Source organism: Zosterops lateralis (assembly GCF_965231275.1).
Source record: "Zosterops lateralis genome assembly, chromosome: W".
NCBI classification, from domain to species: Eukaryota; Metazoa; Chordata; class Aves; order Passeriformes; family Zosteropidae; genus Zosterops; species Zosterops lateralis.
The window spans coordinates 22790736-22807808 of record NC_139801.1 but is presented as its reverse complement, the minus strand read 5'-3'; the positions used below and the strand labels follow the sequence as shown (position 1 = coordinate 22807808).

Sequence of the window (17073 nt, the reverse complement as noted above, 5' to 3'; positions counted from 1 at the left end):
ATCCCATCCACCGTAGATCAGGTTTGAGACCATCTAAGGAACCTTAAGGTGCACAGTTCCCTGGGACCTGATGAGATACATCCACAGGTCCTGAGGGAACTGGCTGAGGAAGTGGTGCTGCAGGTTAGGATTTTTCCTTTTTTTTTCTTTTTCTTAGGGAATTTTCTCCCATTTGTGGCTAAGAGACAATAACTACCGATACTTAAGAGAACAAAAGATGTGGCTGGGAGGAGGAGGAGAGGAAGGGTGCAGCTGGTTACTCTCTTACTTGGCTGATTTTCTCTTGGGAAGGGCAGATACCCGAGATTTTGGCCAGGGAGTGAGGGGCTGGGCTCGGCTCTTCTCGCTCTCTCGCTGTCAGCATGGGAGGAGGACAGTCAAGCTGCTGCTTAGCGCGGGGAGAATCCACTGCCACTGCCGAGCCCAGCCCTGTACTGCTTCTTCCTTACTGTGTGTGATAAATCTGGTGTAAAAATTCGTGAATAAAATAATAATCAAATGTATAATAGAATGATGTTAATAAACTGTAAAGTCTAGTAGGTAGAAATCTGTATCTCCAGTCTCCGCGGCTCCAGTTGCGAAACAGGACAAGGACCATCAGACTGAACAAAGACGCTAGCCAGCCCCGATAAGAATCTCATCCTTTCCAATGCAAGGAGAATTCCTTCTTGAACGGCGAAGCAGAATTCATCAACGCCCTGGCACGGTATGCATACCTGAATCAACATAAGACTGGCTAGTACAATTGGCATAAGAAAAAGACCTTCCCGGAACGGATCAACAGGACTTGGCAAATCCGGGAAGGCTATCGAGAAGAAATTTGGACTATTTGGCCCATCCTGGACACCTGTACTGACTCAGGGCAGAAAAATCCTATAAAACGGTGGACTGAGAATCGTTCGGTGTGGATTTGGGCAACCTGTACCCTGGTGTGCAGACCCCTCATCCACCCGGCGCGGCGCTGCTAATATCCTATTTTGTGGTTTTCTCTTTTATTGGTGATTGGTATCGTGTTATTAATAAATTGTTTCTTTGTTAATCCGATATTTGCCATTGCATTTATAACACTGTGGGTGAGCCTTTGCTCTTAAGACCAGCCATTGCACTGAGACCTTATTAACACCCGATCTGACTGGAAAGGACCCTCACCATTGTGATAAATCTGGTATAAAAATTCGTAAATAAAATAATAATCAAATGTATAATATAATGGTGGTAATAAACTGTAAAAACCTAGCAGGTAGAAATCTGTACCTAGTCGAGTCTCCGCGGCTCCAGCTGTGAAACAAAAAGCAGGACAAGGACCATCAGACCAAACAAAGACGCTAGCCACCCCCGATAAGAATCACATCCCGTCCGATGCAAGGAGAATTCCTTCTTGAACGGTGATGCAGAATTCCTCGACGACGAAAAATTCCCCGGCACAATATGCACACCAGAATCAACATAAGACTGGCTGGCTCAATTTGCATAAGAAAAAGACCTTCCCGGAACGGATCCACAGGACTCGGCAAATCCGGGAAGGCCATCTAGAAGAAATTTGGACTATTTGGTCCATCCTGGACACCTGGACTGCCTCAGGACAAAAAAACCCTATAAAACAGCGAACTGAGAATCGTTCGGGGTGGATTTGGGTGACCTGTACCTTGGTGTGCAGACCCCTCATCCACCCGACGCCGCGCTGCAGATATCCTATTTTGTGGTTTTCTCTGTTTGTCAGTGATTGGGATTGTTTGATTAATAAACCGTTTCTTTATTAATCTGGATTTTGTCCTTGCGTTTATAACAGATTTGGTGCCGTGACTCGGATTCGGAGGAAGCTGCGGGGACCTGCGATCCAGGGGGGTACCCTCGCTGATTTTGGCGGCCTGGTGAGTGGGGAGACCCCGCGGCTCCACCCAAACACCCGAACCAAATTTAGGAGCGAGAAAATCACAAATTAGGACAGGGGAAAAGACGGATCCGGGGGCGAAGAGAGCTCGGGAAGGCAGAAGGCATTCAAGCTGCGGCTTAATTGCTTGTAAAATGTCTAAGTGCATGAAGACATCCACGCAGGAAGAGAGCTGTAAGTACTGTGTGTGTTGAGCAGGGTGATCGGGCGAGTGTGTGAGACGTGATCTGATCACGAAGTGAGTGTGGACTTCAAGGTCGCATTTCCGTATTCCCACGAGGGGAACAGTCGGCCGCGAAGGAAGCGATTCTGTGTGAAAGTTCTCTCATACCGCTCGTAAGACCTGGGACTAGGAAGAGTCACAGGGACCGATCACGGGGTGGGCAAAAAGGGGAAGGATACGTCCTGTCGAGCTCGGGAACTGGTAAACCCTTTTTGCCAGCGGACCAAGGTAAGGGTCCAGATAGAATCCAGAAAGAGATTGAGCACCGATCAGGGACCCCTTGGCACAGCTCGCTGAAGGGGTGAGTAATCGGAAAGGCCCCAGACCCTTGAGAAAAACCAGAGACACAACGCACAGGCAGAAAGCCGACTTGGAGAGAAATTGGAGATTTTGTAAGAAAAACTTGTAAAAACATGGGACAGAGAAAGAGCAAACCCCAAAAAAAGACAGCAGAAAAACTCCCTTCCAATAAGGGAAAGGGAACTATGAATATTCCCCCGAAATAGTCCCCTGGGTTGGATGTTAGAACAGTGGGGAGATTGCCTCCAGAGAAAAGGGAAATCCAAAGAAAGGATGATTTATTATTGCATGGATGTGTGGGGTGGTAAAGAACTGAGGAGCCACCTTACTTGGCCAGTACTCGGGACGTTCGAAAAGTGGACGTGTAACGAGTTGAATTTCTATGTAGAAAATAAAAATCCCTCGGACCCTGAGGAAAGGGAATATGCCCGACTATGGTTAAACTCCAGAAAAGGGCTTTTCCCGATCAAACAGAAAAAGCGGCCCCAAACCGGGACCGAAGTATGGGACCCTCTAGATCACCTCCCACCACCCTACCATGGACGGGCATCGCCGCCTCCAATGGACCAAGTGATGCCTTCAGCTCCCTTGGATCCCCGGGACCAATTTAGGGGAGCGCAAGTACCCCTAGATGGAAGCTCAATGTCCGTGGCGACACCTGCTTCCCGGCCAGTTTCCCCTCAGACTGCCCCGTTGCTACCTCCCCCTCTCATCCCCTTATCGTCTGGCATGAGTCCGTCGATGGTACCCCCACCTGCAAGGACTCCCGAAAACCCCACAGGGACTCTGCCTGGGTAACTTCACCCGCCGTCCTTGGGAGAAGGAGTCCCCTCCACCCTACAAGCGGCGGCGCCCCTCCCGCAGCCTCCGAAAGGGAAACCAGCTGCGACAGTCAGTTCCCCTCCTTCTAGCAGAACCCGGTTGAAAGCCAAATTAATGGGTAATGAATGGGGGGAGAATGAGGTGGAGGGGCACAGCCTGTTTCCATTGAGAGAGGTACCGACAGCTCCTGGGATCATAGGGTTCGTGAATGTACCACTGAACACCGGGGATGTGAGAGCATTTACAAAGGAGATGGGACGTCTGTTGGACGAGCCGTTTGGGGTGGCGGAGAGACTGGATGAGTTTTTGGGGAGTAGCATTTATACCTTTGATGATCTCATGGCAATCCTAAGATCTCTATTTAATAACGAAGAAAGAGAGATGATAAAACAGGCAGGTATCAGGGATTGGGATCGGCGCAACCCCCAGGGGACACCCGGTGATCAAAAATGGCCCAGCACTAGTCCAAATTGGAGTGCACAGACAGAGGACGGGAGAAGGAGCATGATAGACCTGAGGAATATCATAATCCAAGGTATAAGGGAAGCCGTCCCAAGGGGCCAGAATATCAGTAAGGTATTTGGTGAATGTCAAGGGAAAGAGGAATCCCCCACCGAATGGATTGAGCGATTAAGGCGAAGTCTACAGATATACTCTGGGACTGACTCCAACTCCCCCGTAGGGGAGGTATTGCTCAAGACACAATTTGTTGCCAAATCTTGGGAGGATATTAGGAGAAAATTGGAAAAGATAGATGGTTGGCAAGACAAGAGTTTGCAAGAATTGTTGAGAGAAGCACAAAAGGTGTACATGAGAAGGGAGGATGAAAAGCAAAAAGTGCAGACTAAGGTTCTGGTAGCAGCTGTAAAAGAGGTCCAGAGACAGGAGCAGGCATCGGGTAAGTATAAAACCTTACCCCGAAAGCCCCAGGGCCCCCGTAAGACGGCCCCAGTCACAAAGAAGTAACAGCCAGAATGTTACTACTGTAAGAAGGTGGGACACATTCGGAAGGATTGCAGGAAAAGAATGAAAGATGAGAAAATCTCCCAGGAGGATTAGGGGTGTCAGGGGCTCTTCACCTTGGGGACCAGAACATCTAATGAGCCCCTGGTAAAATTGAAAGTAGGTCCTCAACGACAAGAGATAATTTTTCTGGTAGATACTGGGGCAGAAAGGAGCACTTTACAGCATTTACCACAGGTCTGTATAGCCAGCAAGGAGAGAGTTATGGTGATTGGTGCAAAAGGGGACCCTTTTAGAGTGCCGGTGATAAAGAATATGGAAATTAAGTCGGAAAACAAAATCTGTTTGGGAAACTTGTTGTTAGTAGAAGAAGCTGATTACAATTTGCTAGGGAGAGACATGATCATTGCACTAGGAATTAGCATCATTGTAAAAAGTTCCGATCTGGTGGTAAAAATGTTTAAGCTCACAGAAAAAGATGAAGCGGACATTAATCTGGAGGTATGGCACTCTAAAGGAGAGGTGGGGAGACTAGAAATTGACCCCATTCACATCGCAATTGAGAACCCCGAGGACTCTATATGGGTCAAACAGTATCCCATCCCCCTGGAAGGGAGAAAGGGGCTGAAACAGGTAATTGATGACCTCTTGAAGGGAGGAACCCTAGAACCATGTATGTCCCCCCATAATACTCCCATACTGGCTGTAAGAAAGGCAGATGGAAGTTTCAGACTAGTTCAGGACTTAAAGGCAGTGAATGCTCGAACCAGGACTAGATTTCCGGTGGTTGCCAATCCGTATACTTTACTGAATCGACTCACACCCGAGGACGTATGGTATAGTGTGATTGACTTGAAAGATGCTTTTTGGACTTGTCCCTTGGATGAGAAAAGTAGAGATTACTTCGCCTTTCAGTGGGAGGACCCCGATACCAACAGGAAGCAACAGTTAAGATGGACAGTGCTTCCCCAAGGATTTGTGGAATCCCCCAATTTGTTTGGACAGGCTTTAGAACAACTATTAACTCAATTCACCCCGAGGGAAGGGACAAAACTTCTGCAGTACGTGGATGATATGTTAATAGCTGGACCCACTGAGGAAAGCGTGCCCTGGGTTGCAGTGTAGGATGTACACAAAGTATTTATTCTATCACCATCTTCATGAACTGTTGAAACTTGGTGGGCTACTGTTTTCCCAAGCCCCCTGCCTCTTCTGCTAATGGCCCATTAACACCTTTGAGGTGTCTTCTGCTAATGACTTTTGGGGTGTCTTCTGCTAATGGCCCATGAGTCACAGGTAACTCCCTCCAGGGGTTATCTCTGTTAATGGGCCATCAAGGACCCATTTCACACTTCTCATGCTATTGTGAGATGCTCTGCCCAGGGGGAGGAGCCAAGCATTCTCACCTGGATATAAGCTGGTATGTGGAACAGTGCAAGGGCACTTACCCACTGGATTCCCAGAGGACCAGAGCTCCCAGACCTTTCTACAGGATCACTGCTTCAGGAAGAGCACTTCACCTGGACTGCTTCCACCATCCTGCTCAGGTTGTATTCTGACTCTGTCAGTGATCCTTTGTGTTATTGCATTTATTTTATTTTATTTTTACCTTTTTACCTTTCTTATTATTAAATTGTATTTCTGACTTGGAGCCTCTCATTCGTTTTGCTTTCAAACCACAACAAAGCGTGAGGGAATGTACTGTAGCTTTGCTGAATTTCATTGGAAATAAGGGTCTGAAAGTTTCAAAATCCAAGCTGCAGTTCACGGAGCCCGAGGTAAAGTATTTGGGGCATTGGCTGACACAAGGGAAAAAGAAATTGGACCCTGAGAGGGTGGCGGGAATTATAGGATTACCCGCCCCGAAAACTAAAAGACAAATACGTCAAAATCTTGGGGCTCCTGGGATATTGTAGGCAGTGGATTGAAGGCTTCAGTGAGAAGGTAAAATTTCTCTATGAAAGGTTGAACACTGATAGAGTGAAGTGGACTGATCAGGATGAATCAGACTTTCAGAAATTAAGAGACGTTCTCATGACTGCTCCAGTACTGACCCTCCCGGACATAAATAAAGAATTCCAGTTGTTTGTAGACGTTAGTGAGCAAACAGCACAAGGAGTCCTGACCCAGGAATGGGCAGGAAAAAGAAAACCCATAGGTTTCCTATCAAAAATCCTGGACCCTGTGAGCCGGGGATGGCCTACGTGCTTACAGGCAATAGTAGCAGTGGCGCTTCTGGTGGAGGAGGCAAGGAAAGTTACCTTCGGGGCCTCTTTGGTGGTTTACACTCCTCATGATGTGAGAAGTATCCTGCAACAAAAGGCAGAGAAGTGGCTGGCTGACTCTCGGCTTCTGAAATATGAGGCCATTCTAATTAGCTCCCCCGGTCTTGAGTTGAAAACCACCTCTGCACAGAACCCTGCTCAGTTTCTGTTTGGAGACACCTCCGAGAAATTGCTGCATGATTGTGCTGAGATCGTGGAACTTCAGACCTAAGTAAGGCCAGATTTGGAGGATCAGGAATTGGAGGGGGGGGAGAAATGGTTTGTGGATGGGTGTGCAAAGGTAGTAGAAAGGAAGAGAAAGTCGGGTTATGCAGTGGTGGATGGTGGAACGGGAAAGGTGGTGGAATCGGGCCCCCTGAGACCCGAATGGTTGGCCCAAGCTTGCGAGCTTTATGGTCTCCTAAGGGCTCTCAGAAGGTTGAAAGGGAAAAGGGGGACCGTGTTCACAGATTCCCGTTACGCTTTTGGGGTGGTTCACATGTTTGGGAAAATATGGGAAGAGAGAGGATTGATAAACACGAAGGGAAAGAGTCTGATCCACGGGGAAATATTTAGGCAAATCTTAGAAGCAATTAGGGAACCTAAAGAAATCGCAGTAGTCCATGTAAAAGGACACCAGGCAGGACTACAATTCCAAACCCACGGTAATAACCTAGCTGATCAGGAGGCAAAGAGGGCAGCAATGCTCACAGTGAGCATTCCTGAGGTGATCGGGGAAGAGAACCCCCAAATCCAAATATGCCCCTCCGAGAAGGACATGGAGGGATTCAAAAAGATGGGAGGGGTCTTGGAGATGGGAAAATGGAAATTACCCGATGGGAGGGAATTGATTCCAAAGAACGCAGCTAGAGGAATCCTGAGACGACTGCATGAACAGACTCACTGGGGAACACGGGCGTTGGCAGATCAGTTCCTGAGGTTTTTCAGGTGCAAGGGAATTTTTGAATTAGCAAAGCAAGAGGTGCAGGGGTGTGTGATTTGCCAGAAGGTGAATCGATCGAGATCCAGACAAACGGCCTGGGGAGGTCGTGCCCTTTCATATAGACCGTTTGAAAGGATTCAAGTTGATTTCACCGACCTACCAAAGGTTGGGAGGTACAAATTCCTATTGGTAATAGTGGATAAATTAACACATTGGGTGGAAGCATATCCAAGCGCAAAGGCTACGGCCCAAACAGTTTCCAAAGTATTACTAGAGGAAATTGTCCCTAGATATGGAATTGTTGATTGGATTGATTCGGACCAAGGGACACATTTTACGTCAAAGGTCATAAAACAATTAACAGAGGCTTTGGGAATCAGATGGCAATATCACACCCCCTGGCATCCTCAAAGTTTGGGACAGGTGGAGAGAATGAATCAAACCTTGAAATCTCAACTGGCAAAGATCATGTTGGAGACAAAAATGTGTTGGGTGAAATGCCTCCCCCTTGCTCTGCTTAATGTGAGAACCATGCCACACTCCGAGACCGGGTTGTCCCCCTTTGAAATGTTGTATGGGATGCCATACAAGCACGGAATGCCGGTGGGACATCCCCAAGTCGAGGATGTGCAATTACAACCTTATCTTATTACTATAAACAAAAATTTACAGGAGCTCCGAAGGCGTGGACTTATTCCCCAAAGTGCCCCTCTTGGATTTGCAATTCACCAGATTCAGCCGGGAGACAAAGTACTGATCAGGACTTGGAAGGAACTTCCTCTCGCCCCGCATTGGGAAGGACCGTTCCTAGTACTGCTCACCACTGACACCGCAGTCCGAACTGCAGAAAAAGGCTGGACTCACTCGTCAAGGGTGAAAAAGATCGAGGACTCGAGAACCTCGGATTGGAAGGTCACCACCCCTCCAGGAGAACTAAAAATCAAGCTTCGGCATCATCCTAAATGACAAGTCAGATAAGTTGTATCACCCTAGACTGTGAATGTTTCCCTTTTATCCATTTTGAATGCGTGTACTGTAAGCAAGTTTGGGTCACCCATTTTTGGGGAGGGAACCGACCAAGGGGTCTTTGTACTAACTGTTTGACTGAAGAACAGGAGAACACTAGCCGTCTCTTAATACTTGCTACTCGAGCCGGACTTTTGGAGTTAGATTCTCCTGAGTGGTATCAAATTTACAAAAAGGGGATAAGAGGAAAATTGGACGCCAAAGCAGAGATCTTGGCGATTTAGTGCCGGAGGACCATCAAGGTACCGTGCAGAGGTGACACAATTAAGTTATCGAGGTGGGCAACCTATAAAAGAAGGTTTGCTATAAGGACCACACGTGCCCCTGAAGCATACCCTTGCTGCCGAGAAGATGGTTTACCCCGCCGTATGTTTACATACGGGCGAAGGGCGAGACAGAGGGGTATATCGGTGGGGAATCCTGATTGTCCTGAGTCTAGCCGTGTGCTGGACCAAGGGGGCCCTTCCAGAGGCACCCGTAGGGGAGAATCCTCCCATGAAGTGTGAGTGGTGCTTAACAACCCCCAAAACCGGACCGATAAAGGACTGCCCTCCGGGAAAACAACTAGGTAATTGTTGGACCAATGGCACTCAATTTTATCTCTGCGAATTGGAAGGGAGGGTCCGGTGCCAACACTCAGGGGCAAGTTCTAAGGACGGACAGTTGAGAGTCCCTGCTGAAACAAACACACATGTCAGACGCAAGCGTGAACTCGAGATTCCGCCCCCGGTTCAAATGTGTGGTCAATGTAATAAAACTGTTTGGGTGGGAGGAAAAAGGCAATCTACTTTCCTCGCCTATTTCAAGGTAAATCCTCTGTGCTATGATAAATCAAAATTAAAAATATGCACCATGGGTGAGAAGTTGTATTGGGAGGGAAGGAATCTCAAGCATGAGGAAGAAGGTTCCTTTAACAACAAACCCATCATTTTTGACCTATTACAAAGGGGTGATAATCATGTATGCTTACAGTTTGACCAAACCTTTTGTTTCTCGAGAAACGAGGAGGGGATGAACCCTGAAAGTAAAATGAAACAGGTAACTCTAGAATTAAGGAGACAGGAAGCTGAAGCCAGAAAGAGGAGGATTGAACAGGAGAGATTGAAAACGCTCAGCGAACAATATGAACAACTAGAAAAACAATATGGTGATGGGGGATTTCCAGCTCCTAACCAAAATCTCTTTATAGGATTGATGCAAGAAATAGCCACTGAATTAGAACTATCAAATTGTTGGATCTGTGGGGGATTGAAGTCAGCTGAAAGGTGGCCCTGGAAAGGAGAAGGACTAGCCCCAGAACAACTCCTAAAATGGGAGGGTTCAAAAATATCCAAAACCATAAAAAGGCCAGAGGGATGGATTCTAGAGAAAAGAATAATTGGCACTATATGTATCAGCAGGGAAGGGAAGGAGTTTACCAACTTAGTAGGTTATACACCATGTATAAACACACTAACGATAAATTCCAATGATAAATCGAGAATCTGGCAACCTGAGCCACCCTCCGGATATTGGAGCAAAATTCGAGAAAAGAATTGTGAGTGGTTCGAGACAATGGAACTATGTTGGCACAAGAATCCTGGGGCTAATCCTTTCTAAGCCTTAATGGGTCTGAAAGAATACTGGGATGAACCACCTAGAACAAATGCTGGCTGGAAAGCGCCTGATGGAATATATTGGATATGTGGGAAAAAGGCGTACAGTGAACTTCCCAGAAAATGGAAGGGGTCCTGCACCCTAGGCATGATAAGACCCTTTTTCTTTACCTTACCCCGATCCAAAAGTAATTTGCTAGGGGCCCCTCTCTTTGAAACATTGAGTTGGAAGAGAAGGGAAATAAGGCAAGAACTACCTGTAGCCGGAGGCAACCAAAAGTGGGGGGAGGAGGAGTGGCCCGCGGAAAGAATCATTAAGTATTATGGGCCGGCTACCTGGGCAAACGATGGCAGTTGGGGATATTGGATGCCCATTTACCTCCTCAATAGGCTGATACGGCTGCAGGCGGTAGTAGAGGTGGTTTCAAACCACACCTCGGATGCCTTAGAACTTCTGGCCAAGCAACATTTGCAAATGAGGGCTTTTGTATATCAAAATCGGCTCGCCCTTGATTACCTACTGGCTGAGGAAGGAGGAGTATGCGGCAGATTTAATGAATCAGAGTGCTGCATTGAGATTGACGACTACGGGGAAACAATTAGAGGATTAGCCGCAGAAATTAAGAAGGTGGCCCATGTACCAGTCCAAAAGTGGAATTCAATTCTTCAGGCCTCATGGTGGGATCAGCTCTTTGGGCAAGGAGAGTGGTGGAAGAAATTAGTGTTCTTCATAACCTGTTCTATTGCAGGCATTATTTTCCTCCCATGTTTGATCCCCTGTTTCATCCGACTGATTCATTCAGTCGTCCAAGGGATGCAGATAGCCTCCCTTCCCCTAGATCCAGAAGCCGCACAAGGAAAAGCAACCACTCTCTCCTCAATTTCCAAGCTAATGAAGCTAGAGGAGGGTGAAGGGAATGGGAGAGCTGCGGCAGCTCTGAGGAGGTTTGAAGAAGGACTGATACTCCAAAAAGGTGATGAATCCTCACAGGAGGACTGGGAAGACTGTGACCTTAATTGGAGTTAAGGTCAAGATAAACAAAAAGATACGAATTTTTAATCTGATGAATTATTAGGTGGGGGACTGTGATAAATCTGGTATAAAAATTCGTAAATAAAATTATAATCAAATGTATAATATAATGGTGGTAATAAACTGTAAAAACCTAGCAGGTAGAAATCTGTACCTAGCCGAGTCTCCGCGTCTCCAGCTGTGAAACAAAAAGCAGGACAAGGACCATCAGACCAAACAAAGACGCTAGCCACCCCCGATAAGAATCACATCCCGTCCGATGCAAGGAGAATTCCTTCTTGAACGGTGATGCAGAATTCCTCGACGACGAAAAATTCCCCGGCACAATATGCACACCAGAATCAACATAAGACTGGCTGGCTCAATTCGCATAAGAAAAAGACCTTCCCGGAACGGATCCACGGGACTCAGCAAATCCGGGAAGGCCATCTAGAAGAAATTTGGACTATTTGGTCCATCCTGGACACCTGGACTGCCTCAGGACAAAAAAACCCTATAAAACAGCGAACTGAGAATCGTTCGGGGTGGATTTGGGTGACCTGTACCTTGGTGTGCAGACCCCTCATCCACCCGGCGCCGCGCTGCAGATATCCTATTTTGTGGTTTTCTCTGTTTGTCGGTGATTGGGATTGTTTGATTAATAAACCATTTCTTTATTAATCTGGATTTTGCCCTTGCATTTATAACACCATCTATTCGGGTGCCTCAGGAAAAAACCCGGGACCCAGAGCCCCTCCTCCTCTGCAGGAGCCTCTCCCAGCTGCATTTGGGACCCGGGGTGCCACTGTCCAGCCATACCGATTTTTCTGCCACTGCTCAAGATTCTTTGCTACACTTTAACCAGCACCCTGTGTCTGCTGGGACACCTCATGGCTCCTGCTACAGCTGCGGACTTTTTGTTACATTTTGTTTGCCACTCCAGGCTCTGCTCATCCCTGCTGTTCCAGCTTGCTGCTTCCGAGGTTCCTGCTACAGCTCATTTTGCTATCCAGACGGATGGGCACTGGAACCAACTGCACCACCCACCACCCCCCCACCGTGAGTTTGTAAAGTGTTATAGATGTGTAATATGATGACTGGCTCTCACAATTATGGGATTAATATTGTGTGTATGTTAAGAGAAGTTTTGTTGATGTATGGTTATGTTGTTGTTTGGACATCCTCTGTTCTCCCCATAGTCCCCTTTCTCCTCCTCTGTATTGTTCCCACCAGACAGCCTTGGTTGTCAGTGACATGTGGAGGGAGGGCGTGTACATGTGCCCCTTGCATGGGGCAGTTGGGAATGGGGAAAGTTTATTGCTGGGAGGGCTTGGCATGACAACACCTCATCTTCAATCAAGTTGCAAGATCTCCACCAATGGACAGCAAAGAAGAGTTGACTGGCAAACTTTGGGAAGGGCCAGGGTTAGCTGATGCAACACCAGGGGTATAAAAGGCAGAGCAGCCATTTTTTTGTGGATGAGCCTCTGGCAGTCAGCCATGCTCCCAGCACTGTCCCTTTTTCCTTATTCAGTCCTTTGTTGTGTTTGTGGAGGTTTAATAAACCTTTGAAATTTCAAAGTGAGCGGTTCTTTCTCACATAAAGGAAGCCCTTTTCCATCTCTTCTGCCACCTGCACCCACCATTATCAGGTGAGAGAGAGGTGGCTGAGCTTGCGCGAGAGCGCCCCTTGCAGCTGCAGGGGAAATCATTGCACCTGCCCTGCCCAGCCGGGAGCCCCTGCCGGCTGTGACCATAACTACACCAAAGGGGAAGGTGCCTGACAGCTGAGAGAAGGGTGTTACTGGGTTTCTGGTTTTGTTTGTTGTTGCTGCCGTCGTTGTTTTTTTGCCTTGTTATACATACTAGTAAAGAACTGTTATTCCTTTTCCCATATCTTTGCCTGAAACTCCCTTAATTTCAAAGTTATAATAATTCAGAGGGAATGGGGTCATATTTTCCATTCCAAGGGAGGCTCCTGCCTTTCTTAGCAGACACCTGTCTTTAAAACCAAGATAAGTGGCTAAGCCACTATCCATCATATTTGAGAAATCATGGCAGTCTAGTGAAGTTCACATGACTGGAAAAGGGGAAACATAATCCCAATGTTCAAAAAGGGAAATAAGGAAGACCAGGGAACTACAGACCAGTGTAACCTCAGTGCTCTGCCAAGGCAGGGTCACCCAGAGCAAGTTACACAGGAACATGTCCAGGTAGGTTTTGAATGTCTCCAGAGAGGGAGACTCCATGACCTCCCTGGGCAGCCTGTTCCAGTGCTCTGCCACCCTCACTGTAAAAAAGTTCTTCATGATGAGGTGAATCTTCTGCATTTTAGTTTATGGCCATTGCTCCTCATCCTGTCACTGGGCACCACTGAAAAGAGTCTGGCACCTTGCTCTTGACACTTACCTTTGAGATATTTATATGCATTAATGAGATCCCCACTCAGTCTTCTCTAGACTAAACAGGCCCAGCTCCCAGAGTCTCTCACCATAAGAGAGATGCTCCAGTTCCCTCATCATCTTTGTGGCCTTCCGCTGGACCCTGTGCCTGACAAACTTGGTGGCCTTCTACAATAGGGTTACAACATTGGTGGATAAGGGAAGACCAACTGTCATTATCTACCTGGACTAGTGTAAAGCATTTGACACTATCCTGCACAACATCGTAGTCGCTCAACTGGAGAGACATGGATTTGACAGATGGACCACTTGGTGGATAAGGAATTGGCTGGTCAGTTGCATTCAAAGAGTTACAGTCAATGGTTAAATGTCCAAGTGGAGACCAGTGATGAGTGGTGTTCCTCAGGGGTTGGTATTGGGACCAGTGCTGTTTAACATCTTTGTTGGTGACATGGACAGTGGGATTGAGTGCACCCTCAGCAATTTTGCTGACAACAGCAAGCTGTGTGGTGTGGCTGACATTGCTAGAGGGAAGGAATACCTTTCAGAGGGACCTGGACAGGCTTCAGAGTTGGGCCTATGTGAAGTTCATGAAGTCCAACAAGGCCAAGTGCAAGGTCCTGCACCTGGGTTAGGGCAATCCCAAACATGGATACTGGCTGGGCAATGAGTAGATTGAAAGCAGCCCTGCCAAGAAGGACTTGGAGGTATTGGTGGATGAGAAACTGAATATGAACTGGCAATCTGCTCACAGCCCAGAAAGTGAATCACATTCTAGACTGCATCAAAAGCAGTGTGACCAGCAGGTCAAGAGAGGTCATTCTCCCCTTCTACTCTCCTCTTGTCAGACCCTGCCTAGGGTACTGCATCCATCTCTGGGGCTTTCAGGATAAGGACATGGACCTGTTGGAGTGAGTCCAGAGGATGCCATGAAGATGATCAGGGGCTGGAGCACCTCTGCTATGGAGACAGGCTGGGAGAGCTGAGGGTGTTCAGCCTGGAGAAGAGATGGCTCTGGGGAATTCTTATAGCAGCCTTCCAGTACCTAAAGGGGGCCCACAGGAAAGATGGGGAGGGACTCTTTAGCAGGGAGTATAGTGATCAGGGGGAATGGTTTTAAACTAAAATAGGACAGATTTATATTAGATGTTAAGAAAAAATTCTTTACTATGAGGGTGGTAAGACACAGATTGCCCAGAGAACTTGTGGATGCTCCCACTGTGGAAGTGTTCGAGGCCAGGTACATGCATCAAAAAAATTTGAGACAAAGAGCAAAATTCAGAAGGATAAAAAATTTCCACATCACTTGGGTACTTACAGGATCTGCAGTTGTCAGCGGTCTATAATTCAAACTTCCCCTGAAATCTCTTATCATACACATAATTTCATAATTTGGGTTTGTAGCATCAACATCCTAGGGAAATAAGCAACAAAATTTCTAATATACTTTTTTTCCAGAAATGAATAAATTTCAATAACTTCTAAATTTATTTGTAAAAAAACTACACATTAACTGAAATGTTAATTTTTCTCCAAAACACCATAAATGTCTCAAGAGCAAGTTTAATGCCTTTTTCTATTCTGATGCAGCTAATTTACTCGTCATAAAGCAAAACAATTATATACTTTCTATTTCATTTTTTTTGGTTGGCATGTATTAGAAAATACTTTTGAATTGAGGAGTCATTAAAATTCTACTCAACAAAGACATGACTACTGCTTTTTGTCAGAATCTTCATATTAAAGAAACACAGCTGAAGAATTGCACAACAGATAACATATACAGTCAATGCTTCCTAATCTGAGATAAATTGGTCCAACAGACAAATGGATACACTCTATTATACAGGTACAAAACACACTGCAGAGTACAGCACAGGTGCCCCAGCCACTCTAAACACAATCCTGCTGCATCCAAGTTGGTTAAAGGAGGTTGATCCTATGTGCTGGTCTTGAGTTAGCTCTTACAGTTACTTGGATGCATTGTTCTAACACTCTTAGACCACCCCCAAAAAAGCAGAATCAATCCAAATGATACACAGAAGGCTATATTCAAGCAGACAAGATCTCCTGTCCCTAAATCTGGAACAATGAGTATCTGAGTGAATGGACATATAAGAAGCCATGCACAGAGCCCTTCTAAACCTTGCAAAGCCTGAGCTACTGTTTGGGGTTAGATTTGTTCCTTTTTTACTTTAAAGAATTTTTTCCCCATAAGTTACCAAGGAGACTAAGTGTTGGATACTTAAGAGTACTTGACCAAAACAAAGAGGTGGCCAAAGATCGGTTGGGGAGATTTTTCTTTATCTGTTGTAACTCCAGAAGGGAGGGGGTAACTGCCTTCTCTGATAACAAGCCAGCTGTTAAAAACCGGGTGGGGCATTGCTTCTTATCTCTGTTCACTCTTCCACTACCCCCATGGGAATATCTTCTGTTAATAGGGCCATTAAAGCTCACCAATGACATGATACAATTCATCATCCTATTGTAAAATGTTCTACCCAGGGAGGAGAAGCCAAACCATTTTCCACCTAGATAAAAAAGAGCCATAAGTCTCACCAGACATCCAGTGTTCCCACAAGATTCCCAAAAGAAAACCAGACCCATCTCTGGACCCTTGGCTCCACAGGATCATCTCTGCTTCCAACAGGACCACATCTGCCACTCCAGGAGGGCTGACTTTTGGAATGTTTCCAACACCCTGACCAACAAGGAGTCAAGTTGTATTTCTGACTTTGTATAGGTTTTCTAAAATTTATTGTTTGTTTGCTTATTCTCTTGTACTACAACATTTATTTTTTTTTAATATCCCTAGTAAAGAACTGCTATATCTATTCCCAAAATCTTTGCCTGACAGCCTTTTAATTGCAAATTTATAATAATTTGAAAAGAGGGAGGGGAGTGATACATTCCAAGGGAGACTCCAATCTTCCTTGGCAGATACCTGTCTATCCAAACCGAGACAGCTACTGAGCCTACTGTGGGCTGTGCTGGTTCACTGTAGAATCACTCAAATGTTCTTCCTTATGGAGGCCCTTGAGCCTCTAAGGGAAACTTCTAGGACTTTGCCCTGGAAGAATCTGTCATTGGGTCCAAGAATGCCTCATAGCTTAAGGTGAGAAAAAAGGCTTCTCCCAGGGTGCTCTGCAGCATTATCTTAATCTACCTGTTTTGCTTTTCCCATTGGCCTGTGGGCCTTGCCCACCTCTATTTTTCATACGTCCCTGGTTCTCGAGGTTTCTCCTTTCCCTGTTTCCCCATTGGTTGTGGTTTTGCTGATGGTCTGCCCTTATGTCTCCTATAGGTCATTGCCCTTTGTCCTGCCCTTGTATCGCCCCTGTGTTCAGACCATTGGCTCCTGACCCCCATACTTAACCCTGGACATTCCTTTGATCTGAGTCTTTCTGTCCTTGGAACCTTCAGCATGCATCTGCAAAATAAACCTTACTGGAACCTTATACAGGAGACCCTTCCTGCCTTTCTTCTCTGAGCCAGCCGTGGTGTGTGTGTGTGTGGACTTGAGTCCCTTGCCTGTGTGCCCACCCAAGTGGCTTCTCCAGAAGAGATGCTTTTTGGGGAGAGGTAGCAGCAACCACCATCCATCCCCATGCTGCTACACTTCCTGTAAGTTC

General features: G+C 46.5%; 1 protein-coding gene across 8 annotated transcripts in view; it reads right to left on the bottom strand.

The window, feature by feature from the left end:
* The window catches only part of LOC310922093 (kinesin-like protein KIF2A), a 195143-nt gene that overhangs the window by 53692 nt on the left and 124378 nt on the right, over positions 1–17073 (bottom strand). For all 8 annotated transcript variants that reach the window (XM_083882424.1, XM_083882419.1, XM_083882425.1 and 5 more), the window contains one exon: positions 14760–14855. In XM_083882424.1, coding sequence (XP_083738550.1) covers positions 14760–14855 — 96 coding nt within the window. The remainder of the gene's footprint in view (positions 1–14759; positions 14856–17073) is intronic.